This window comes from Bacillus rossius, assembly GCF_032445375.1.
Source record: "Bacillus rossius redtenbacheri isolate Brsri chromosome 4 unlocalized genomic scaffold, Brsri_v3 Brsri_v3_scf4_1, whole genome shotgun sequence".
Lineage (NCBI taxonomy): Eukaryota > Metazoa > Arthropoda > Insecta > Phasmatodea > Bacillidae > Bacillus > Bacillus rossius.
In genome coordinates this window covers 24,605,024-24,631,627 of record NW_026962010.1, presented here as the reverse complement: position 1 = coordinate 24,631,627, position 26,604 = coordinate 24,605,024, and the positions used below count along the sequence as shown (strand labels likewise).

At 35.7% G+C, this 26,604-nt stretch overlaps 1 protein-coding gene across 1 annotated transcript in view; it reads right to left on the bottom strand.

Annotated features, from left to right (window-relative positions):
- The window catches only part of LOC134541492 (nuclear pore membrane glycoprotein 210-like), an 88,418-nt gene extending 64,834 nt beyond the window's left edge, over positions 1-23,584 (bottom strand). The window contains exons 1-6 of the mRNA XM_063384982.1: positions 23,305-23,584; positions 10,323-10,594; positions 2,644-2,858; positions 2,167-2,307; positions 1,347-1,642; positions 895-1,176 (exon numbers count right to left, since the gene is read on the bottom strand). Coding sequence (XP_063241052.1) covers positions 895-1,176; positions 1,347-1,642; positions 2,167-2,307; positions 2,644-2,858; positions 10,323-10,594; positions 23,305-23,468 — 1,370 coding nt within the window. The 5' untranslated portion in view covers positions 23,469-23,584. The remainder of the gene's footprint in view (positions 1-894; positions 1,177-1,346; positions 1,643-2,166; positions 2,308-2,643; positions 2,859-10,322; positions 10,595-23,304) is intronic.
- Between the last annotated feature and the right edge of the window lie 3,020 nt (positions 23,585-26,604).

The following is a 26,604-nucleotide window of genomic DNA, read 5'->3' as shown; positions in this document are numbered from 1 at the left end:
ACTTTAAAACAAACAAAAGTGCACATAAAATAAAATAATTTTGTTGCTATTAGGTCAAAAATTTTGATTACACTGCGAAACTTCTTAAATGGGATTTAATTTAAGTAAATATTAGTTGTATGTGTGTATGCATATAGTAGAGCTATACTTTGAAAACTGTGGATCACAGACAGAAGAGAAAGGTGTTATGTACTTATGACACGTCAGCATAGGCTTGCTTGGCATTTAGATATCAGTGTGTGACTCACTTCATTCGAAAATTTACGTACAGCTAAACTGTATAAAAAATAAACCTGTGGTTATATTTGATAATAAAAAGCTATTACTTAAAAAAAAAAACTTCGGTAAAAATATTTAAAATATGGTGCTATTGCATGAGTGTTGTACGTGAATACTCTATCTCTCTCACAACCCGAAATGCCCCTGGCCCAAATATGTATGTATCCAAATGAAAAGTGTTAACCCGCCACTTTGGGACAGCCATGCTGGATTAGCAAGTTTCCCAGGTAATTAAAAGTCAGTTTAGTTTTAACTAGAATACAGCATAAAAATAATTTAAAGTACGTACATTGCTATTTAAAACAAGTTCTCATAAACTGCTCTCTATAGCAAAAAAAATTTATAGAAATGAAAACCAACAGTAACAAACACTGGCGAACAAAAAACACCGCAGCGCAGCAAAGGCGCGACTACCAAGCTCAAAACTCGGAATCCACCAAAAGAATTCCGAATGTGAGCGCGTCAAATAACATAATGTGTTGAACCATAGAATGCCAGACTAAACACTGTTTGCTATATTTGCTTGAAGACACACCAAAATTTTCCTAAATACAAAAAATTAACTACAATGGTTTCCCACTTGTTTATTACATACAACCTTGCTGGTATGCTTACCGTGGCTTCAGAAGCGGGTCCCAAGGAAGTACCACTTGCGAGGGCACAACCACAATCTTGTCGAAGATGAACATCTCAGCTTGTGCCGAGATGCTCTGCAAAGTACCCGAGGCACAGCCGTGCACTCCTAACAACTCTGCCTTCACGACGGCCGTCCCTACTTGCACTGGCCATCCAGAGTTGTGTGTCTTGTTCTTTGTGCTCTCCTCAACGTGGAAATACTCTGCTGGGATTTCCACTGCTACTTGGGTCTTGCTGCCAATGTGTAGTTTGTGATCATTCCTGAAAATACAATTTATGTAGACATATGGTCCTTCTTTATATTAAATACAATAGTAACCACAAAAATATATGACACAATCTGGCAAATAACTACAAGTAACCATAACATTATCTGAAAATGTTGCACGTAACTTTCATGAGCTATGTGAAGAAAGAAACGGACGAGGTACCTGTCGTAGATCTCGACCACGATCTGGCAGTTCTCCCGGACAAGGAGTGCCCAGTTGCGATGTGGCAGCACTGCCAGGGACACGGAGTAGGGCTTGACCACAGTAATGGACACGGAGGGCATCTTCACAATCTCCTTGTCCTCCACATTGCGGTCGTGAAGCAGCACTCTGCTCTTGCCCGCCAGCCGGCCCGTTGCCAGGCCCTCGTCGCTGATGGCGGCCACGCTGGGGTCCTGCACCTCCAGGTAGTACTGTGGCGACGGCAGTGGGATCCTCGACAGCCGCCCACTCTGCACCTGTCGTCACGCACAACAAGAGGCTGCACGCTTCTGCACACCAGGTTACGAGCTGTGTTGCTACAAGTACAGGAGCACTAAGGCTCTGTCACTTACATGCACAAGCCACTGAACCAGCTTGCATGGTTTTATTTGTTTTCACCCTTATCTACAAGACTAAGCAGTCACTATCATTTTATAACATTGTAAGATAAACAAAAGTGCCATGAAAGTCCATCTGGTTGTTTTAAGATTTTGTTAAGGGACTGCCAGAATCAAGAACAGAATCTCATAAACAGCATATAAACATAGGCATATAACAGTAACTTAACTATTTCAAGTCTTAGACATTCATAATAAAAGTATGTTTATGTGCCTATTTGTATACACAAAACACACAATGAATACTGATATTCAAAGTTATCTTATGTCAGTGAAAATAAGAGTTTTAATATAATAAACGTAACTTATTAAAAATAGTTACATAGTTTTCAAAAGAAATTATTTGAAGTGTACAATCGCCACAATATCACTTGAGTTCTTACCTGCAGAATCTGGAAGAGTACTGTGTCACAAGGCATGATGTACACATCCGCAGGATCTATGATCAGGTTGGCCACAACCATCAACTGGACCTCTATCGGTGACACATGACTGTACTCTTGGTGTGGCAGCCTTACAGACACCTAGAAAATGTGTACCAAATAAAAATACAAAAATGGAAATGTAATCTACTATAAAAAGTATTAAATGTGCTGTAAGTAATTTAAGTATGTATGTTACTAGTAAACTTCAATAATTAGAGCAATACACAAGAAAACAATACAAATGCTTTGTTGAAACAAGCAGGTAGAGAGTGTTTAACTATGTTTTAAATTACCACTGGCATTTATCATTAATAACACTGACCCAAATAAGAGCTGAAGCAGTCTAGACACAGCCTCTTCCACTACTGACTGCTAGCAGTGTGCCTAAATACCAAAAACGATCAACACATCAGTATCAATAGCATTATGAAATACCTTAGCAGAGCCTGTCTTTGATCCTTCTAGAAGCACCATGTTGCCCCGGCGACCACTCTGTTCAAACTTGTCGACAGCAGGTGGTGTTTCATACGGGGAGTCTCTGAATGTGATAAATCTCAGCACTTTGCTACTAGTCTTCAAGTCATCCATGGAACCAATGGTGGCCAGGGTCCAAAGAAATTCCACACCTTCCAAAGTTGAAAATTCATTTCCTGTTCCAGAAATATATTCCAAAAAATTAGCATGTATAACCAAATATAACAATTATTTACAGTAATACAAATAAAAAGTATATAATGATTTTCACACATTCAAAATTTACAAAATAAGTTAATCCCATGATACAATAGACATGTGAGTGAAATATTTCTGGACAAATGTAACCATAAGTTTTCTGAAAATTTCCTGTTTTACCACTGACAATAGAGATTTACATTATTTAAGAGAGATTGATAATTTTGATACTTTAAAAAAATTTATATTACTTATGTATTATAATTCAGGTAAATATTGAAATTAACAAGTGGGAATAGAACTGTACAGTAATAGGTAATTTAAAAAACTGTTAATAAAATAGGTGTACGATTAGGTAGTTCACAAAGACCAAAATCCCTTTCGGCAAAGTCTACGGGCGTAGGTACCGTGTTTTATCGCATAATAGTAGCACATTTTATACTAAAATCAAGTTTGAAAAGTAGGGGTGCGACGTTTATGTGAGAAATGCATTTTTCGTTATATAAAGTTATTCATTAAAACAAAACCTATTCAAGGAAAGTACGTTTATTTAAAAAATAGAGTATACAAAAGCACGCCAGACAATTGAAATTAACAAGTCATGCAACAAAAACATTTTTTTCAACTTTAAAAAAACAAAACTGTGACGCGAACGTGAGTCGGAGTGCATAACTATCGTCGTAGTACACGAAAGTATGGGCTATCAAATGTAGTTAACTCGGCACTAGACAGAGTGCGCATGTTGCATGCAATCAATGAGCTATCTATATCGATATTCGACTACATGCCGCGCTCTCTATACGGGAATCAACATAACCAAACAAGTGCTGGCTACATTTTTAAAAGCGGCGCACAGCGGCGACAAAGACGAAACGATAAAGGTTATATTGTTTGAAAATGTCTTTAAAAGAAAATTTACGCATCAGACAACTTCGTATTCCTGTTAAATAAATAATTAAGCTGTAATATCCTAATGAAATTTATATTTCAACATTAAAATACATTGTTTTATACTTGAAAACTACACACAGCGCTCGGAATCTAAATAATCATGCAACTTTTATGCAAGAAATTTTTCTTCTTCTAAATTTTCATGTCTTAAAATAACCATGCAACAATTATGCGCGTGCAACGATTATGCGATAAAACACGGTACCTATTCATTTTCCAATGTAAAAAAAAAAACATCACAATTATTTTAATATCTTGCTAATCTCTAATATTAATAATGTTCAGTTTAACACCCACTAAGTCACTTTGATGATTTCCTGCAGTCTCGGCTAGATTCCCATAAGAACAATGGTACTGCGTGTAGCGTGTTCAGCTCAGAATGAAGAGCATTGGCTCTGTGTGTAGCTCACAGGGTACATGAGGGTTGTGTGCCTGCACATGTGACGTGACGCCACTTCCAACTATTAGAAAGGACAGCCAAATTAAATTTATGCTTCATGCAATGTATTCAATGACACAAGTAAAATGTATTTTATTTTCAAATAATAAAATATAATAGCAAGATTAGATTACTAGGAATTACATTTCATGATTGTTTACAGGAAATAACCCACAAGTCATTTTGTTATTATCTGGTGGCATTTCATGGAATTAGTCAGTTAAAAAATGCTTTACCACAAGCCCTTGAAAGTCATTGGAATTGAAAATTATATTACATTAATTAACCTATATTCAATGATTGAAGAAACTAGTAATTTAAGAAATTATATGTTTAGATCTGATGTATTTTTTATATAAACAATACACCTCTAGAGGAACACAATTAAATTTTATTTTATTGTTGATAGCTTATTTTATTAATTACAGATGAAAATTGTGTGATATAAGTTTTATACATCAATCTCTCTAAAAGACTATATAAATAATTTTATTTAATGTCTTCAAAAGAAATTGGCTTATGGTAAAGATTATAATAGGCTTGTTTTAAATCATATTTCTCAAAGTTAAATTTCCTACTGCCTCTGATTCCAGGTTTCCCATCATTCCTTACATTCTTATCATAGCTGCTATAGTCAGAGCATCCCACTCTTAGACTGCAGTGTTGAAGTAAATGATGCTTTCTCTCTCTCTGCCCTTAACGCTGTTATTGTTTCTGCATGCGCTGTTGCCATATATCATACAAATTTCAAATTGTATTTTGTGATCAGTCTCCTGACCTTACAATTCATTTTGGCTTTTTGCACAAAAAAATGTAAGTTTTTTATTATTTATTGTTAAAGTTTTAGCACGTAGCTAAATTGTGCCAAGTTTAATAAATTATTTTTAAGTGATTTATTTTAGGTTTCCATTTACAGAGATTTTGTAACTTAAGTTTTAAAGAGGTTTAGTTACATAATTTTTAAGACTTTAAATTCTTTTTAAATAAAAGCAGAACTTTATATAAACGAGTTTTAACATAAGTGGAAGCTTAAGAGGAGTCGTGGGTCCTAGCATGGGCCAAGCTAAAGCTGTGCTGAGAGCGGTCGCGGGCCCTTGGCCCCAGGGTGGGCCATGCTAAACCACAGGTGAAAGTGACACTGGGACACTGAGCAAATAGTCAAGTGTTGCGTGCAAGAAGGGCTCCATGGATGTGCTGTGATGCGGTGCGCATGTGTGCGTGATCAGTGGATTGCGATGATGACGACACTCGTGATCCGACCGCAGCCGGAGAAAGGCGGACGACTCCCGCATGTGAGTGTTGAGGGAGATGACCTGTGAGCATGACTACTAGGCCTTGCAGGCTGCCACGAGAAAGAGGTGGTTGACGCTGTTTACTGCCCATATATGCTGGGAAGTGTAAAGCTTAATATTTTAAGCTTCGCCTTTAGAAGTGCTGCGGAACAAACTGTAAGTACTGTCTTGGCCAATTTTAGATAGTGTTGGTGCATCAGATTTGGGGAAACTGCACATGCAGAAGTAATTTCGATTTGGTGTGGAGCACAAATTCAAAAGAGACAAACAATGGGTATTTGTGTATTTCTTTGTGGTTAGACATAGTTGAATAAACTTTTTCATACACAGATAAACAAAGAAGCACACTTTTATTGCAAGGAAATGGTGTTGCGATTGAGGCCTAAGAAACGCTTACGTACCAAAGACAATTTAAGAAAATATTTTTAAAAGAAAGTTATTAATGGTCTTTGTTATTTTCTTTTTCTATGTTTTTTATAGTACACAAGTTTATGTCTTCAAATTATTATAAAATCCTTTCAATTTTTATAGTATTTTGGTGCCAGAGTTTTGTAAAGGTCTTTATGGTATACATCTATCCCTCACTTAGCACGACTAATATGTTCCTAAAAATGCTTGTGTTATTCGAAATTACGTATTCTGAAGCATTAGTTTCCATAAATAGCAAGGCTAATTTATTAAATGTGTTCTAAAATTGTGTAGGATAATATACTTTACGTAATATAAATGCGTAGAATAACACTCAACAATAAATATGTCACACCATTAGTCTTTATATACCTCCCATCGCACTTTGTATTACAAATACGACACTGCGTAACGGGAGATACGTGGTTATGTACTTTATCGTTAGTCGGCTGACTGACATGCCCGCCCGGGCGTGACCTTCAACTCACATCGCGTACATTTCTAAACCATTCTTTACTGGCAGAAAAACCGATATTATGTCCGAAAAATTACATTTCAATTTTTCAAAAAATAAAGTTCTTATTCGCGTATCACCACCTGGTTCACACCAATCCTGTCAGGCCAATGATTATTTTTTTCATTGCAACATTCATTTAACAACCTTTTCCACGTGAATTCCTGTTCCAGTATCTAATATATTCCCGCTATTACAACCAACAGCATCAGACATATAAACTTTTGATAAGAGTCCTTATTTCGTACGATTGTGCGCACAGTTGACTTGCTTAAAACTAAAGTGTGACCAAAATAAGTGTGGCCTTCATGACAACCTGCGCGCCGTAATACTTCTAGTTTTGTCTCAAATACTTGAACACGATACATTATGCTCTCACTTGGAAGCCTGATTCCACTGCAGGTGATTACGCACGTACCCGGCAGATGACTGGGCAGACGTTGCTTTTGTTTGTGTGAGTTCCCTGCCACTGGCTAGAGTGTGTTCATGGCCTGGTCTGTGGCTAGGCAACAACAGTACGGCACGGCGTCATACGTGCGTATGTAAAATCATTTGGTCCTTTACACTCCATAGCCGCAACTTACCTTGCTATTGCTGATGTTTGTACAACAGCTGATAGCGTAGTTAGACCTGTGCGCGCATCTCTTCCCCCCCCCCCCCTCTTTCAAAAACCGAACTGCATGCCATGGCACATCTGTTGTTTACAGAAGTTAAAACAGACTTCGCGGCATCAAGCACGACTTTTTTTTTGCGTGCGGAGATTTCGCGTTAACTGAAATTTACAGATGTGCTATTCAAGACTGGGGGTGTAAAATTAACATTGTGCTAAATAAATTTGTGCAATCTGAAGATGTGCTAAGTGAGGGATAGGTGTATTTAACTAAAAATGGATGAAAGTACTGTATATTGCAGTAACTTAGTGAAGTTCAATTTTTACCTAGATGTTATGTTTAACTATTTTGGGAAACATTAATAACCTTATTAAAATTGGTCGTGTTTGTTTCGGTTCACAGTTTGTAATATTTTTGTGAACCCTTTTGCTTGATGTTGGCAGTAAAATAAATTTGCAATTGAAGTGAATCAAGAAATTACACTGGCCAACAAGAAATTTTTTTTTCGTGCCTAGGATTTTGGAACTGATTTTAGCCATATTTCGGGTGCTGAATCTAAATATGAAACTAGTTTTTTTTTTCTATCAACTCAACTTTTTAAGATAAGCGAAGCTTGAAATATGTTCTTCTACACAATGGGAACAAATATGATTCAATACCAATTGCTCATTCAACAACAATGAAAGCAACATAGAGCACCATAGCTTGGGTCTTGGAGAAGATAAGGTATCGTGAACATCAATGGGTGATTTGTGTGGACTTAAAAATGGTAAACTTTCTCCTCGGGCAGCAAAGTGGCCATACAAATATCCTTGTTTCTTGTGCCGCTGGGATAGCAGAGACAAAAAACATTACTGAGTGGCCTAAGAGAGAAGACATGGTCGTTAGAGAAAAAAAGTTATTAAAGAACCCTTAGTTGAACGAGAGAAAATTATTTTACCTCCACTGCATATCAAGCTGGCCCTTATGAAGCAGTTTGTAAAGGCTCTTGATAAGGACCGATCATGCTTTGCATTTATAGGGGTAAAAATGCCTCACTTGAGTTAGGAAAAAATTAAAGCAGGAATATTTAATGGTCCAGAAATAAGGAAATTCATTAAGGACCAAGCCTTCGTAAATTCCATGAATGAGACTGAGCAAAAATCCTAGACTTCATTTGTTGCAGTTGTCAAAAATTTTCTGGGCCAATGAAAAGCAGAAAACCATGTTGAACTGGTAAACAATATGCTTAAAAATTTCAAATCCCTTGGGCGCAACATGAGTGAAAAGCATGGTGAAAGATTTCATCAAGATATTAAAATTATGGAGGACCGCTATCAAGGACGATGGGATACACACATGATGGCAGATTATTACTGGAGTTTAAGTTCATGAAAAAAAAGCTTCCGAAGTGTTGAGTGATTAGTTGGTTCCATTAATGACTTGGTACTATCTTTGTGTGTGTGTGTGTGTGTGTGTGTATATATATATATATATATATAAATATATATATTAGTATATACTATATACTAATAATATTTGTATAATATAATGATATTTGTATAATATATTTGTATAATATAATAATATTTGTGTAATTTAATAATAAGAATCTCATGTTTAATTTTTAGATTTGATTCATGGATTTAACCTAAAATAATGTAAAACATTCATTTCACTAAAATTTTATATCTTAGAAATTTTACCTCCTAGGCAAAAACTAATGCCATATTTGAATTCAGGGCACCAAATTCATACGAAGTCAGCTCCAAATACTCCAGCACCAAAACTATTGTTGGCCTATGTTATCAATTTGATATGAACTCCAATTCAAACCAAATCTTGCATTGAGTCTTTGTTTTGGTTAAGTTTTAAGTCGGCTCCTAGCATAGGTTTTCAAGATAAAAAAATAATGTGTACATTATTTTTAATTTATTAAAAATTAAATTGGGGAATAGCAGTTGGGCGTTTGGATTGTGTGTTCAGCTTCTACAAAAGGGGAGTTTACACAATTTTTTTAACAAAGCTTTCTGGAATATTGTAAAGCATCAAAATATGCATCAGGCAATGAATATTTTGCATGCTTAATTACATATTAAGAGGCAAAAAAAATTTAAAAACATAACTTTCTCACTGGGAAATGTTTTGAAGTATTCCAAAATGCTTCACATCAAAAACAATTTCCAAACAGGTGTATTCAATTCACATTTATTAAAAAATTCGAAGTTTTTTGGATTCCACCGAATAAATCTCAAGACAAAAATGCACCATGTTTCAGTTATATAGTTATTTGTAATACTAAAATGCATTTCCTCCAAAACTGACAATCAAAAAGTTCAGTACTTAAGTTTTTTACTATTAAAGGCAGATGGGGGTCGAAAGCATGAAGGATGTTCCCAAAGGATGGACTTTGCATTTAAAAGCAACACCATCTCAATTGCTCCTACAGTTTTCATGTTCATAGCTGTGAAGACGTGTTTTATCAGCGCATAAGCGTGCTTAATAGAGGCTCGCTCCCAAACTGCTACGTAAGAGGAAACATGGCCATGTGTTTAGAAAAGTGGGATTCTGTCCTGTAAGCAAGTGTCAAGATAAATGCTTCCTTAGCCATTTCCTTTGACACACATTTCTGAATACCAGCCTGTCAGTTAGCACCGTGTTTTGCGACCAAGCGACGTGTTGTTGTGTCTGGTGACTCGTCACAGTTACACTTTTGAAGCATTTGATTTTATTTTCTACCTTTATGTGGATTACATAACATATTATATAACATACTAGGGAAGGTGGAACACAAAAAAAAAAACTACAGGGTATGCTACAAGGGAGGGAGTGCAAGATTGTGTCGAAAGGATTTGAGTATTCTTCAATAAACTGAGTGTGAACAATGCAATTAAGGAAGCTTTGGTCAACTTTGATTAGCGGTAGCAATAGTGACTAAAAGGTTTGTGGTACCAATAAATATGTGTGATCAGTTTTTTGTTGTAAGAATTTATGGTATAAAATATTATAAATTTATAAATTATGATATGAGTTCTTAAAATGCTTCTTGTGCAAAAAGAATTACAAAGGAAAACATCTCCTGAAATTTGTAATATGTTTGGCAACAGCATGCGCCATAAGCAGTGAACTGCAGTCTAAGAGTGAGACAGTTGTCTATGTATTTCCTACAATCAGAACTACACACACACACAACACTAAATCTACAGGTAATTTTCTATCACTAAAGAGACCTCGATGTTGACACAAACCTTGTTCATCATATGCTCGCACTTCAAATATCTCCGGTGCTTCTTCCATGTAAAGCTCACGCGTTGTCGTGATGATGAAGAGCGAGCATATGACGTCTACGATGACATCACAGCGCAACAACTGGCCCGAGTGCACTTCTTCTGCAAATATGATTGCGGTGTTTCTGGCCTTGTCCTTGGAGACGGAGGACACGACCGCCCGTGCCGAGCAGCCCAGGCCCGGGTCCACGTCCACGGGCGTCACCTGCACGATGGCCATCCGCGAAGACGACCTGCACGGCACAGACCAGACTCCACCACACCATTCAGCAATGTTGGAGAAGAAACTGCCCAAAGTCCCACTGCCCTATCTTATGCCATCAAACCGATAATGACCTGAGAAAAAAAAGCAAGAAGTGTGTAGTTCCCGTGCCAACACAATTTTAGTTCTTTAATCTCTCTACTGAATAATCTTTTATAAATACTTTTCGTAAAATAGCAAAAGTCTTATGACTAATCAGAAAAGGTAAAGTTAAGATTCCACAAAGACAACATGTGCTATAAAACTCTTGTCTGCAAAGCCATGTGACATTTCATACTGGTAACATGCATATTACATGAAGATTGCACCAACTTTTATTTTTGTTTAGATTTTACATCTGGTCGAATTGAAGTCTTACCGACAGTAACACTTTATCACAAACCAGAGATGTTGGGGAATAAATCAACGACAGCTCATACGAAGGTACTATCACAGCATTTTCAAAGAGAGGCAGTGGTAAACTATTACAAAACTGAAATCATAAATGCTGGAATAAGTTTGAACAAGAACCTTGGAATCAGAATCCAACAACTTACCACTGAGCCACAAGCTTGACTGCCTTGTAGGGAGTGAGTGATCTGAAACACTCACCACCTTGGCCCCTAAGGTCGTGTGAATCACTATTGAGTATGTTAGACGACTTCAATACTATTTAGTTTCATATAAGGATGTTTATATTTTACATAATTGATGGTGTGAAAGTCAAATGAAAAAAAAAATAATTGTTAATGTTTTAGTGAACTGAACAAAACCAGCACACTCATTAATATTGTAATTGCTTATGTAACACACAAAATTTGGAATCACATTCACTGACTGCTGTCACTCAAAATGCTAGATGGCTTTGCTTTAAACCCACTTCAACCTTCCTGACAAGTCTGTCGCCCTACAGGCCACCTCTAAAGAAAATATGTAAAAAGACAGTTTATTTTTACTGGTTAGTTTACATGTACGTTTTCTGCTTGCCGTAGTTAAATACACTAGAACCCCGATGTCAAGAACCCCGGATTTAACGAAGCAGTGATTTTACGAATACATTCTCGGGGACCGTCAAAAAATTGGACATTTTGACCAAAACGTGAAATTCAGAAGAAAAAAAATAATGAAAGATCATTAAAATCTGTTAATTTTAACACACAGCGTATATTTTTGTCGGCTTTAATACTTCCAATAATGTTCATGTAAGAATAACAAAAAAATAATGGGACATTTCCTTTAAAAATATGGCAGCTATAGGTTCTGCAACGCGAGTGGGCGCACACTCAGCTCGCCCTGCTGGCTGGCAGCAGCGGCTTCATGACGCATAAGCTCACCCCTCCCTCCTCATGATAACATTCTTCAAGGTTAACAAGATAAATGCGGGGGAGACAGACAGCAGCCAGTGTGTTTCCTGCGTGGGGAATAAGTGGCGTAGCCTTTTTTTTTATGCTGGGTGAAGCGACCTTTTTCTATCAACCCACGGGAAAAGATAATTGCTTGAGCTGTCAAAATAAACATCGCTGCAGCAGTTGAAACAAGTCGAGGTGGGCGTCCATCCAGTCGGTCGCTGTGTATTGTCAACCGATAATAATCAAAATCAAGAGAAATCCAGCAGGTAGCTTTGCCGATAATTGCTTGAGCTGTCAAAATAAACATCGCTGCGGCAGTTAAAACAAGTCGAGGCAGGCGTACATCTAGTCGGTCGCTGTGTATATCTACTCGAAAAACATAACATCTCAATTCATAGAAAGATTCCTTATAATCTACACGTATTGCCGGATGTTTTCAGCCTGATTCATACAAGTTATTTAGCCACGTTTTGAATGAAAACAACTGGCGGGCCAGTGTTGTGCCCTGTTTTGCGGACTTATAAAGCTTTTATCAATTTGCCGACAGTTTTAATATATTTTTACTCTCGTTAAAATGAAGCAGATAACGTGATTGTTAAAAAGTACAAGCAGCATCCGAGATCGGCCGCAGCGCACGGTACGGGGAGAGGGTGAGCCGACTACCATGTTCACACGCTGCGACCGGAGGGTTTTTCCTGCATTGTATTAGTTCACAAATTTAGGCCAGAAAATATACCAAATCGGACTTCAAAAATTAAGCAAACATTGTCAACCGATAGTATTCAAAATCAAGAGAAATCCAGCAGGTAGCTTTGCCTTAACTGCGTACCACACTAGACACTCGCAAAAAGCTAAACGTAAACACGTTGCCACAAAAACCTTTATCTGCACCCTACCGGCAAAGGGACGTGGAATGGGGGTTGTCAAGCGCTGACAGCGGTCGACCGGAAGTGGTATCTATTTTTAGATATGCGCTGCCTACGGCAGTACAGTGCTGGGCAAGAGAAACGCAGTAACACGCTACTCACCACAAGAAACTTATTTTCTGTCCGATTTTCAGCAATTTTTTCATGGTTCCTCGAAATCGGGTTGTAATAGAGAGGTGGTCGCAATAAATGGGGTCGCAACAATGTTTTACTGTAATAATATTGCCAAAACTTTCTGAATATTATAATTTTCCACTTCATGCATACTGACCTAGATCGCTAGTGAGATAACTTGAGTCTGTAATCCCCACACACACAACTCTTGGGCCGCAAATTTCACGGACGTTTCTTGTGAATCCTACAGATTCGCTCCCTATTGAATATTACAGTGAAGCTGTAAAGTATAACTTGAACACCACCTACAAGTTCTATAACTTTTTTTGTTCTTTATAAGTGTCTGCTATTAAACAAATTATGCCAAAACCCCATAAATAACTTTCAGGTCAGAAATTTAAGACATTTCTCTTACACTTTCTTTACATAAAATTGTACCATGTGAAAGGGCTTAACAATTTTTGAATACTTCCTAGAGTGCATGTTAGTTTATTAATCTTAACATCTTGTCAACGGTGAGGTCATTAGACACGTCACTACACCTCAGTCCATTGCAAGCCTGTGAGTGTTCAACCGTCTTCTACAAGAAACTAGGCTTAAACTCAAAATGCTGTACTTACAACCCAGCTTCAACTACTATGTTTTGTTACTGAAGTTTCATGCTACAATTCTGGCTATAAAACCATTCCTGGGAACATTTCCTTAAAAAATCATTGTTGTGAGAGTAAATTTACAGATGTTCCATCAAATGGGTGCATGAGAAACACTGCAAGTGTTTGCTTACAGAGTGAATTTCTTTTATCTCACAGCGCATGGCACATCCAGTGCCAGCAGTCTTCGAGACCTTCGTTTACAACACAATCCTGAAGTTTGGGGCAGTCTTTCGGTTTAACGAAACCAGCAATTACGTGTGGGCAACGACTTCAATCTCCAAGTGACAAGCGACTGTTTGGCTGGTGAGAGAGGCTTCATAGCAGAAGAGAGCAAAGTCTGAGGAGGCATTTGTGATGTGGCGTGCAAGTGAGTAGTGAGTGAAAGTGTGTTTTAGAACCGTGGTGCTTGGGGAAGGACCAACCAAAATGTGAGTTACTTAATCAGAAAAGATGGATCAACAGATCATAAATATGTATTACATTATTGGTTTTACTTTATAATTTATTTTATTCAATCCATTGGATCTTTTTGTTTTTTGTGTTTAAGAGTTTCCACAAAGGTAATGGACGATTAATGTTACATAATGATACAATGATAACAAATTAAAAAAAAAAAATTATTTTTATTTCAGCAGGAAAAACCCAAGATAAGAAGGACCCCAAAACATATTCTGTACTTCATAATGACAAATGTCCTATGTAAATACTATATTCTATTTTATAAATGTGCTACTTGGTCTGTAACAAGATTGAAAAATATCTGGGTGATTATTTGGAGTACGGAAAAGTGTTAAAATTGCTCCACACAGAAAGATTATTACCTATGTTCAAATGTTAGCAATCTCCACATGTAAAACCGAAAAGGAGATGTGTGTGTACCATTCATTAGAATTGCATTGTAGTTTGGTGCGTAGCATGCATACAATTAACTTAAGGGCATGATTAAGTTTGTTCTCTGCAAATATCCACAAACTGACTTGACATTCACTGCACTCCTGTTTCATTGCCCACGTAGTGTGATGAGGGTGTCCTGTGGGAACTAAACTTATTGTGTCCTAAATGTTAATTCTAGACATATATTATCATAAAGCAAAACTTCATCAAAATACATTAACTAGATTCTTTTATAATGTTAACCATCCGGTCAGTAACCAGATACCCATTTCAGTTTCCAAGGCAGAATTTATCAACTTTCCCTTAAAAAAATTTTTATGACCGCCCGGAACCCCAAAATTTGAAGTAGTTTTGACATCAATTTTTCGCCAAAATTTTTGTTATCAATCATTTAATAACAGTTATTAATTATCACACTCGACATCTCCTCCGTTCAATGACCGGGTACCCGGTTACTCACTAAGGTCATTATGTGCGAAAGCCGGGTTTATACACAGTAAAGAGACCGTTTATCAAAGTATATATGTAACTTGGCTTTTGAATAAATAATCAACAATATTGTTTGTCATTTCCTTCATTTAAACAATTTTTACTATAAAAAATAGTAAAGACAGTAAGTAAAAAAAAATCATTGTTTTTTTCTTTTCATTGTGGTTATTTTTTTTATAACAACACAGTGATTATAAAAAAACAAATAAATTCAATCATTTCACACACTCCTCACATGTCGTGGTTGAAATACAATGTTCATCACAAATAGGGAACACGCATACCAAACATGATTTCAGAGTTTTGTGGCTTTTTCAAATTCAGTCTGAGACAAATGGCATACACCAGTAATCTTTTTCCTTCCGGCTGAATCAAGCTGTGCCTTGGGTTTCAAAAAATCAGATGCTGTTGGCTGCGCATATGGATTTAGCTCGACCAAAAAAACTTTCAATCGCCGCTTTTGTTGTGAAATGCCTCATGATTTGTGCATTATGCAAACGATTTTCGACGAATGGAGTACACAGATCTCCACCCAGTTGCCGAAAAAATAATCGTCGTTCATAAGATTTTTTCGAAAGCACTTTATTATTCTCATAATAAAGAATATATGCTGCAAGGCAAGCCATATCGAGAATATTGTACAAAAATGCTAGAGGCCACCTTCGAGTTGATGTTTTCGTAGTAGCCTATATCTACCAAGCATTTTATCCATTTTGTCCACTCCAGCTTTTGACCAGTTATAAAATTCAATAATTTTGGGTTTTCTCTTTGCACCATCACCAATCTTCACTTCCTGATAGTACATTGATGACAACCTAATCACTAGGTACCTTTTTTATTTTGGCACATAACTGCATATAGTTACTTTTCATGAAAGCCAAACACAGTGGACAATTCTTCTCGTGTTTTCAATGCAGCCATTGCTGGTGGAATGCACACATTATTTTCTTCAAAGTGCCAACAATTGTTAAATCCCAGGATAGTAAAAACTTTGCCAATGTTAGAGTAGTGAAATAATTATCCATTGTAATGTTTCTACCGGATCCTTTGTACGCTGCCACCAAGTCGTTGACAACTCTCTCACCAACGTTTTTCTCACGACCGGCACTCAATTTTCCAGTGTAAATCTGTCCAGTGAGTGGATACAAATTTTCAGCATCACAAATCCACCATACTTTGATGGCTTTGATGGAATATACTGAGTGAAGTTAGTTCGACCCCTGTATGGGTAAATTTGCTTGTAGATTGTCAGATGCTCTGTTGGCTTATAATGTTTTGATAAATTATTATTGAGCATTATTCAAATATCTCGTATTGGAGCAGCTTTATCACTCTCCATACACTGAGCATGAGTATTGGCATCATCAAATCGAATAAAACGAATGATGTTCCAGAAGCGAGTGATGCCCATCGCTACATGATACAATGGACATGAGTACGACTGCCACATATCTTTTGTATTGTCAGTATTCGAGTTGTTGGCGCCAGAGATTATCAAAATAGCTAGGAATGCATAAAAATCCTGAAGCTCAAGATTTTTCCACACTAATTTTTTCGCTGGATTTTTTCATTATATGCAGCATATGTTGAGCTTGCTTTTTTATTTGTATGATGCATAATGATATCAGCCATTTCTGGAGTGAAAAATAATTTTGTCGAGATTTGATAGCATGCTAGTGTTCTCATTAGGTCCACATCTCTGTTGCACAATATTACGCCTTCCAAATTGATGTTCACTTGTTGGTGTCTCAGCCCAGTAAATACCATCTTTTGCTGTCATTTCTGAACCACTTACTGTCAATTCTATTTCACTTTCTTCATCTTCATCATTTTCGTTGAGTGCTTTCTCATCAACTTCTCCTAAAAATATACACAATATATAATACATAAAAAATCATAATTGTCGTACACAATAGGAAATATAAATGTAAATTGCCAGCAACATTACAATGCGAAGCTGCCACTTCACTCTGGAAATTATTCCTCGTCATCACTATCCAACACGTGGTCATCATCAGATTCTTCTGCTTCGAATAATTAATATAAATGCTCTCTGCTCTGAGAACGGGTGATTCTATTGGAAAACGTTTTCAGTTTATTATTTACTATTTTTTTTAAATATTGAAAATATCAAAAAATTTACTCCAAAATAAAACAAGAAAATCACTTCTTACCAACGATTCCTTGATGAATCATCCATCTTATTTATATTCAATACGATTATTTATTTGTAATTTTAATAACTTTGTATATTTTTTCTCACTTTCACAATATATTTTGTACGTTATAATTATATATTTTTTTTTCATTACTCTTAGAAAACTTGCTTTAGCATCTGCTCGGCTCCAACACGATTTTACAATTGACGATCGTTCTTCTTCTTTGCTATTCGTAGTGAGGAGGGAGGGGACCACACAACTGTGCAGTAGGCAGGTACCTGAGCACCCGAAAACTGTTGGGGTTCGCTATTATTATTTCACATTCCACGAAGCCAGCTGACTAACCACTCAGCCACATGGTACGCAGTAGGTGGGTACCCAGTCGTTGAACGAATGGTGAAAGTTTGATTACTGACTGGACGGTTAACAATCTACCACTATATAGAAAATATGTTCCATGTAATGAGTACGGACACAACAAAGTTACTTTTATATTAGACCATTAGTCTATTAAATATAACTGTAACACTGGAGCAGAGTAAATTTGCCATAAAAAAATCTCCATAGTAATCACCATAATGAGGATATTTTTTTACCTTTGTTAATTAACAAAACAAGGTGATGTAGAATGTACCAACTGAATACAATTTTTTATTAACAACTAGTGAATTAGGGTGATTCCATCTAAAGTGAGCCCTAGCAAGGTAATTTTTTTTGCTAAGAATAATTTATTATACATAAATTGATGCTATGATTTTGTATTTTAATAACAAATCAAAAGTTTGTTTCAAATTCTAAAAGTTACCGTTGTTTTTATTAATTAGATTTTTCTTGAAAAAATCTAGATGGTAGTCAAACTTTCCCTCCACCATTGTTTTTTCCCAGCTAATTGATTGACCTCTATTTTGAAGCTTGGTAAACTATTATTCACTTGGATAATCATAATAAGAAGTCAAGGTAAGATATTATGTGTTTTATGCTTTCATAGGCACACAAAGTGTTATTTATCCCAACCATAAGATAAAACAATAAAAATATATATATATATTTTTACGAGAAATGAAAAATATATCTACGTAAAAATCTATAAATCGTGATGTCAATCTATCCCTAACCTATATCTTAAATAAGACTTTTGTATACGTACTTTTTTCATACTGTCAAACTGTATTAGATTGGCACAATTTATTGTTAAACTTAATGCATTTGAAGGAACAAATCTAAAACTAAAACTAATGCTAGATTTTACTGTATTAGATGAGTTTTACAAGAAGAGTGTCAGCCTACAGAACAACTCTGAGATAAAATAAACATGAGCGTTATTTGGCAAAAGAACAAGAAAGGAATAAAATTAAATGGGAAATATTGAAAAACATGAGAGCTAAAGAAATTTTTAAGGTCAAAAAAACTTTGCGATGAAGTGAAGAAATGAGAAGAAAAGAAAATATGTACTGACAAATATAACTAGTAAAAAGACTGAATGTTCTCAAGATGCTGAATCACCATCCAAAACTGCCTATTCCAGGTTCAATCTTTGAGGAAAGCAGTCAGCAGTCAAGAGTTTCGCCAGGTAGCCCTAGCAAGAAAAGCGCTGTTGTGAAACAGCCTGTCATGGAAGAAATGCCTGAACCAAAAATGATTCTTTTTGCTAAAAGGAAATTAAAAAGAACAGATACAGACAATTAACTCGTTTAGGGTAAAATTTCAATCCGGATTGAACCTGGAGTGGAGTGAACTCGGAGTGAATGTGTAACGAACATAGACTGAAGAAATGCGTTTATTGTAAATATCACAATCCAGATTGAAATGTAAACAAGATTGAAGTTGGAGTCAACATGGACTGAAAATGTTGTGGTGCGATCTAACTTTTTTTCCGTCCAGCAATCTTAAAATATGCTTTTCAATCATTAGGCCTACGTCCAACAATAACTCTACTTCCATCTCTGTCCACACATTCCTCTGCTTTTTTTTTTGTTGCCATTTTCACAAATTATGCCTGAAATGCAACGAGACCAATAACAAACAATGCAATATGGCGGCGGCTTGCTCATGCGTGTTTTCTTTTCACTCCAATCCGTGTTTAAAGTAAAATCTCAATCCGGATTCTTCAGTCCAGTCCACCTCAACAAGTGGAGTGGATTATCTCACTTCACTCCAACTTCAGTCCACAACAAAGTGTTTTAAGTAAAATTTCAATCTAGATTCATCACTCCACTCCAGGTTCAATCCGGATTGAAATTTTACCCTTTTACCCTAAACGAGGTAAATGAAACAAAGATCTTATGTCAAATTTTTAATTAATGGATGATATAAGTCCACAGCAGCCTGGGAAAACAATTTATGTAAGTTCCGACATTTTACTGTGTGCTCTTTTGCATTATCAGATATCAAAGCTACATAGATGCAGATTTCCATCAAAATGGAAATTAAAATCTCTTTTAACTTTGGTTGTCCTCTAGTATATTGAGACCTATTTTAAATATCTACGTGAAAATGGTCTTTGCACTAGCCGCCTTAGAAACATACAGTCACTGCTAACTATTGAATAAATTTATGTTGACGGTTGGTTAGGTTTGTATAGCTAAATTAAAAATACTGTACATTATTTTTAATAGTTGTTTAGGAATTACAATAAAGGGTAGCAAGCAGTTCACACAAGTCCATTCAGAGACCTGAATAGTTCTGAAACTAACAGAAGGTTATTGAAGTAAGCCACTCACATGAGGAACTAAGATTTCCATGTCGTCTTTCATCTTTCATGGACGTATGTGAAAGAGAAATTAGAGAATAGTCGAGCTGCTTTTAAAAATAATTTTAAAACATGTGAATTTTTAGTTGGGTTAGTATTGCTACATTAAAAATACTGTAAAAACAAATGAATGGTTCGTTAGGTCAAAATAACTACATAGGAAATTGATATTTCATAAGCAACCATTAAACATATTTGAAAGTATTTTAATGTACCTATGTATACTAACCGGTAAATATGTAGAGTAGCGGTATATGCGAAAAAAAATGCTAAAATACCGAAAATACTTTTATTCTATGCTCTTTCACTTCCTCTTTTCAAATCAACCGGCGGTAATAAGAAATTCCAAATACTTTAGGAGATATCAAATTTTTTAATTTTGAACATGTAGAGTAGCTGTATTTGTGAAAAAAAAATTCTAAAAATCTGAAATTACTTTAATTATATGCTTTTTCACTTCCTCTTTTCATTCAAACCGGCGGAGATAAGAAATTCCAAATACTTTAGGAGATATCGAATTTTTTAATTTTGCAATACAACAACTGTACAACCATTCGGCCGTTGCCATTTTTGTTATTTTGCCGTGTGTTCGTTAATGCGTAATAAATCAAATGGTCGATTAGGTCAGGTCAGTTACATTATTAATACTTTCAAACTAAGCGGACATAAAAAACAATGTGAATTAATTTTAATGGCTGTTTAGTTTTAAAATATTTATAATGTAACTGACCTGACCAAATAAACCGGGACAAAGAATGAACAGTAGGAACTAAAATGGTCGATTAGGTCAGGTCAGTTACATTATGAATACTTTCAAACTAAGCGTACATTAAAAATAATATGATTTAATTTCAATGGTTCTTTAGTTTTAAAGTATTTATAATGTAACTGACCTGACCTAACAAACCTGGACAAATGATGAACATTTTTTTTTGTTACTTATTACTTGCGCAACAATATCCAAATAAAAAATAAGTCTTTAAAATTAGAAACGTTAAAAACCCACCTAAGCTGGAGGCGGGTACATTTCCTTTGCCATTAGAAGGAAATGATGTAGTCGTTCACCTACGTCGCGATACCTCCGACGGAACATTAATAAATAAATAAATAATCACGTATTGGTTCATTTGAATACAGGCCAATCACGGAACTGTCACGTGACAAAATTGTCCAATAAGAAACATAATAGATACTCGTAAACCAGAAACAATGGTAATCGCCGCATAAACACAGGTATTGTGATGAAAATTAAAAAATTCTATATCTCCTAAAGTATTTGGAATTTCTTATCTCCGCCGGTTGATTTGAAAAGAGGAAGTGAAAGAGCATAGAATAAAAGTATTTTCGGATTTTTAGCATTTTTTTCGCATATACCGCGACTCTACATTTTAACCCACTAACCTAATTAACCGTCCATAATGTTTTAAAAGTACCTATATTTAATGTAGCTAACCTAACCTAATTGACCATTCTCAATATTTCACATAAGTTCTCTAAACCTAAACACATGGACCCACACACAAAAGCATAAAATTACGGCAGCCACATCAATGCACAGGTATTGTAATGTAACCTACAGCTGATTTCTCAGAAACAAGTACAAATTTAGAAACGCCGTTTTTAGGGTAAATAGAGGAACATCTTTAGTGTTCCAAAACAAGTATTTTCCAAATTTTATAACTTTATTTTATGAAAAGCCGCAATGCAAGAATTTATAAATACAACTAATTTTACTCCAAAAGTTCAGCAAGACTAAATTTGTTAACGGTAAATATTTACTTGGGCGGTATTTCCGAAAAAAAATGTTAAAAATCCGAAAATACCTTCATTTTATGCTCTTCAACTTCCTCTTTTCATTAAAAGTGGCGGAGGTAAGAAATTCCAAATACTTTAGGAGATATCGAATTTTTAAATTTCATCATATGTAGTTGAGCGGTATTTGCGAAAATAAATGTTAAAAATCCGAAAATACTTTTATCATATGCTCTTCAACTTCCTCTTTTCACTAAAAGCGGCGGAGATAAGAAATTCCAAATACTTTAGGAGATATTGAATTTTTTAATTTTGCAATACAAGACCTGTGGAACCATTTGAGCGGCGCCATTTTTGTTATTTTGCCGTGTGTTCGTGAATACGTGAATCGTGAATGCATAATTAATAAAATGGTTGATTAGGTGTTACATTATTAATACTTTCAAACTAAGCCGACATTAAAAAATATTTTGTGAATTAATTTTAATGGCTGTTTAGTTTTAAAATATTTACAATGTAACTGACCTGACCAAACAAACCCGGACAGAGGGTGAACAGTAAACTAAAATGGTCGATTAGGTCAGGTCAGTTACATTATAAATACTTTCAAACTAAGGTGATATTAAAAATAATGTGAATTAATTTTAATTATTCTTTAGTTTTAAATTATTTATAATGTAACTGACCTTACCTAACAAACCCGTAACAAAGGATGTACAGTAACAACTCACGTAAATTTTTGTTACTTATTACTTGCGCAACAATATCAAAATAACAAATAAGACTTTAAAATTAGAAACGTTAAAAACTCACCTAAGTTGGAGGCGGTAATTAAACACCGTTTTAAACAATAATTGAACTAAATAATCACGTATTAGTTCATTTGAATTCTGGCCTATCACGAACAATCACGTGACATCATTATCCAATAAAAAAATAGATACTCCCTTTTCTATACTCGTACGTAAACAAGAAACAATGGTGCACGCACGCCACAGGAATGCGCTGGTTTTGTGCTGAAATTTAAAAATTCGATATCTTCTAAAGTATTTGGAATTTCTAATCTCCGCCGCTTTTAATGAAAAGAGGAATTTGAAGAGCATATATGAAAGGTATTTTCGGATTTTTAACATTTTTTTTGCAAATACCGCTCAACTACATATGAAGAAATTTAAAAATTCGATATCTCCTAAAGTATTTGGAATTTCTAATCTCCGCCGATTTTAATGAAAAGAGGAAGTTGAATAGCATAAAATGAAGGTATTTTCGGATTTTTAACATTTTTTTTCGGAAATACCGTCCAAGTAAATATTTACCTTGTTAACATTAGTGGTACATTATATAAGTACAGCAACTAAAATGGCTGGCAGATATACCTAATAGGCCTAGTTTTTGGTTGTCAGTTTGTAGAGCTGTCAAAAACCTCATGTTCACAATAATGCGTTATTTTTCTGTAGCACTGTGTCTTTCGCGTCACGTCTGTCACGATTTTGCAATTCCAGGTTTAAATCACCGCCACAAATTCAAAACATAACCAACAAATAACAAAAATTATTATAGGTATAACATGAAACCTAACACTAGTGCACCAATTCACAAAAACTCAACGATACCTACCATTTGTAACAACCTCCTTCAGTTACTTCCAAAGTAAAGTTTGTTGAAAAGGTTTCAAAGTACGGTAACAGTACCCTTGGAACGTTTAATTTAGACGACACTAAAAAACCGATCTCATTCGCAATCAGGAAAAAAACAAATATCTGTACACAAAAACGCATCATTGCTATTTATGAAAGATAGATTACTATTATGAGTAATAAAGTTAATAAAAAAATTAATATTCATGCATGCCGGCCAATTTCAAACGTATTTTTTATCTACACTCGTTTGTTTACTTCTTGACCAAAGAAATCCACCTACGGAAAGATGGGAAACTCAATGCTATTTATTATAGTGATGGGTCGTTCGTTAACGATTCGTTCAAAAAGAACGAATCTCTGAGAGAACGAAATCTTGCGATTCGTTCGCGATGTAAAGAACCGGCTCTTTGAGAGCCGGTACTAAAAAAAAAAAAAATACCTTGAAAGATTCGGTAGAACGAAAATGCGGAGAGAACGAGAGAACCAACCGGCTCTTTGAGAGCCGGTACCTTGAAAGATTCGGAAGAACGAAAACGCGGAGAGAACGAGATGAGAGAACCGGCCACGCGCCAGGTCTGATTCGTTCGTGAAATGATTCATGACGTCAGGAGTCTGAAGAATTAGTAATCACAGCGTGAGCATGTTCATAAGAGCAAACGATAACTGATCAAATAAAATAGGGTAACATGAAAAGTATCTATACCTGAAAATGTCAACTGTTAAGTAGTGGTTTAAAATTGCGTTTTCACATTCACATACACAAATTTGGGGGAAAAAAAAAAACATGAATTAAAAATAACAGGGAAAGTAACTACAAATGTTCACACTTACCATTTAGGTGTTAATTAATGTACCTACTTCATTTTTCTCTCTTCATACTGAATCGCAGTACTTAGTAGTATTCAATTTTTGTCTTTTTTTCTCTAAATGTGTTGGTCTACATGTAAACACTTTACTCTCTCTAGAGTGTAAATAGCCTGTATATTAATATTTGTAACTTAAAAAGTAATACAATATAAATAATCTTGTTTCATATACGCAACTGTGATTCACTGGCTACGGAAAGCAATGTTCAAGTACTAGCTATAATAGTGCGATTACAAATTAAAGTTAAGAAAGATCACTTTCGTACTTAACATTCTTAGATTTAATGCTCCCGTATTATATAGAATCACTGCATGAAGCATTTGCAGCGATCAACAGTCAATAATTTTATAACAGTCAGTATACAACTAGACGTTTGAAATTTCATTTACCCATGCAGAGTAGATAAAGATAACCACCCACGCGATCCAGCCTCCTCTCGTTATCGGGTCACGCGATAACGAGGGGAGGCTGGAAGCAAACACGTAGCCAATACTCTAAAGGATGAACGAGTTACGACACCTGATAAAAGAGCCAGATCCTATTCACAGAAAAGAACGAAATGACCGAGATGAACGAATCGTTCTGAACGAATCTTTCACGGAACTGATCCGAAAGTACCGGTTCGGTCAAAAGAACCGTTCTGCCCATCACTAATTTATTATGATACTAGTTCTACCTTAGCGCTCCAAGTTATCACTCACGGAACTAACAAAAAACCGGTCGCGGGAAATTTGAATGTGGACATATGTAAGTTCTGTTTAAAATAAAAATTTTTTATGGAAATATTTCAAATAACATATTTACTTTGACAGATGAATATCTTTTACAAAGGAAACTGAACATGCAATTCTACAAGTAGAACTAATAGTATAGTTATTTAAATGAATATTCATCTGAGTCAAATTGTTAGTTTTATGTCCTCTAAAAGTATTGCTGTGTAACATAGTCTGTGTGGGATATAACATATAAAAATATGTATACAAACACATGTTATAAATGTTTAATATATTCTCTTCTTAATTACAGTAAATAAACCTAATGAAAAAAATATCAAACAAAAAAATTGCCACCTACTATTGCTTACCACATATAAAAAATTAAGAGTTTAAATTAAAGCTTTACATTAATTGTTGTGAAAAACAAATTTGTATTACTGGGTTTTAACAAGGTAAAGGCAAATGGAAAACTATTTTACAAAAAAGTACTGATAAAAATATACCAATATCAAGTTCATTCTATCTATGCTAGGCAAAGAGATGAATCACAGGAATATCTTGTCAATGTATTGCATCATCAAAATTGGACAAATTAAAAATATAGGAACAATGCATTAAATTTTTATTACAACATAAATTGAATAAAAAACACAATTTTTTAATCATTATTATATTTTACAGCTTTATAATTTGCTAAAGGAAAGAAAATACAAATGAAACATTTGTGCATGTTTAACACCGCAATTTACTCGGACTTCATAATCCTCTCCACTATTACTTTCTTTAGTATCCTATTGACGTAGACCCAAATGTCGACCCAGCTCTCACAGCCCGTTATGCCACGCCAACACATTCTCCTGCCCCATGTTGCGAATGCGCCGATTGTGCTGTGCGACTTTTGTTTCTTGACAGGATTTGACATCTAATTTTATTATATATATTTTGTTATTAAAATTATTGTAAGTATTTTTTTAACTTTATTTTAAATATTTCTCAATTTGAAGTTTTATGTATTATAATATGCTTTTATTTGTTCACCGGGTGCCAAGGCCGTGGCATCTGCCTGTGACCAATCAGTGTGTTCCACGGGCTCACAGAGAGGGGAGAGACAAGGGCGCTCGGGCGCGCCGGGCGGAGGAGGAGCGAGTCGTCAACCAAACGCGAGAGACAGTGGTCACGGAAGTGGTCCGCTCCACACTAGTGGGAAGTGAGTCGTACACCCGGCACGAGAGGCAACGGACGTGTTTGCGACGTCGCTCCAGGACGGTGAGATTGGAACGGGCGCGGTATTTGCTGTAGTTTCAGACTTTGCCGAGCAGAGGGGATTTCAGTTTTTGCAGTCGCCTTGTCATTCAGTCGAGTTTGTTACCTTGTCATTCAGTCGTGTTTGCCATCTTGTCACTTTTCTCACGTGTGTTCTTCTCTTACGTTTTGCTAGTCGCGAAGTATTTTTGTAGACTGGACATTCGCCGTCGCTTGTACTGTGTTTTACGTTTCCTCCCGGACATTGTGTCGTACAGTCAAAAAGTCATCTTATTGCATGCGAGCCATAGCGAATTCAAGTCTTTGCTGTGTGTGTAATACTCATCACGGGCGGGACGTCCTGTATTTTTCAGTACAATATAAGTGCGCGGAACCGGGCTTCGCCCTATAGAAATAGTCACAGGCAAAAACACGGCAGCCCCATTTAAAGT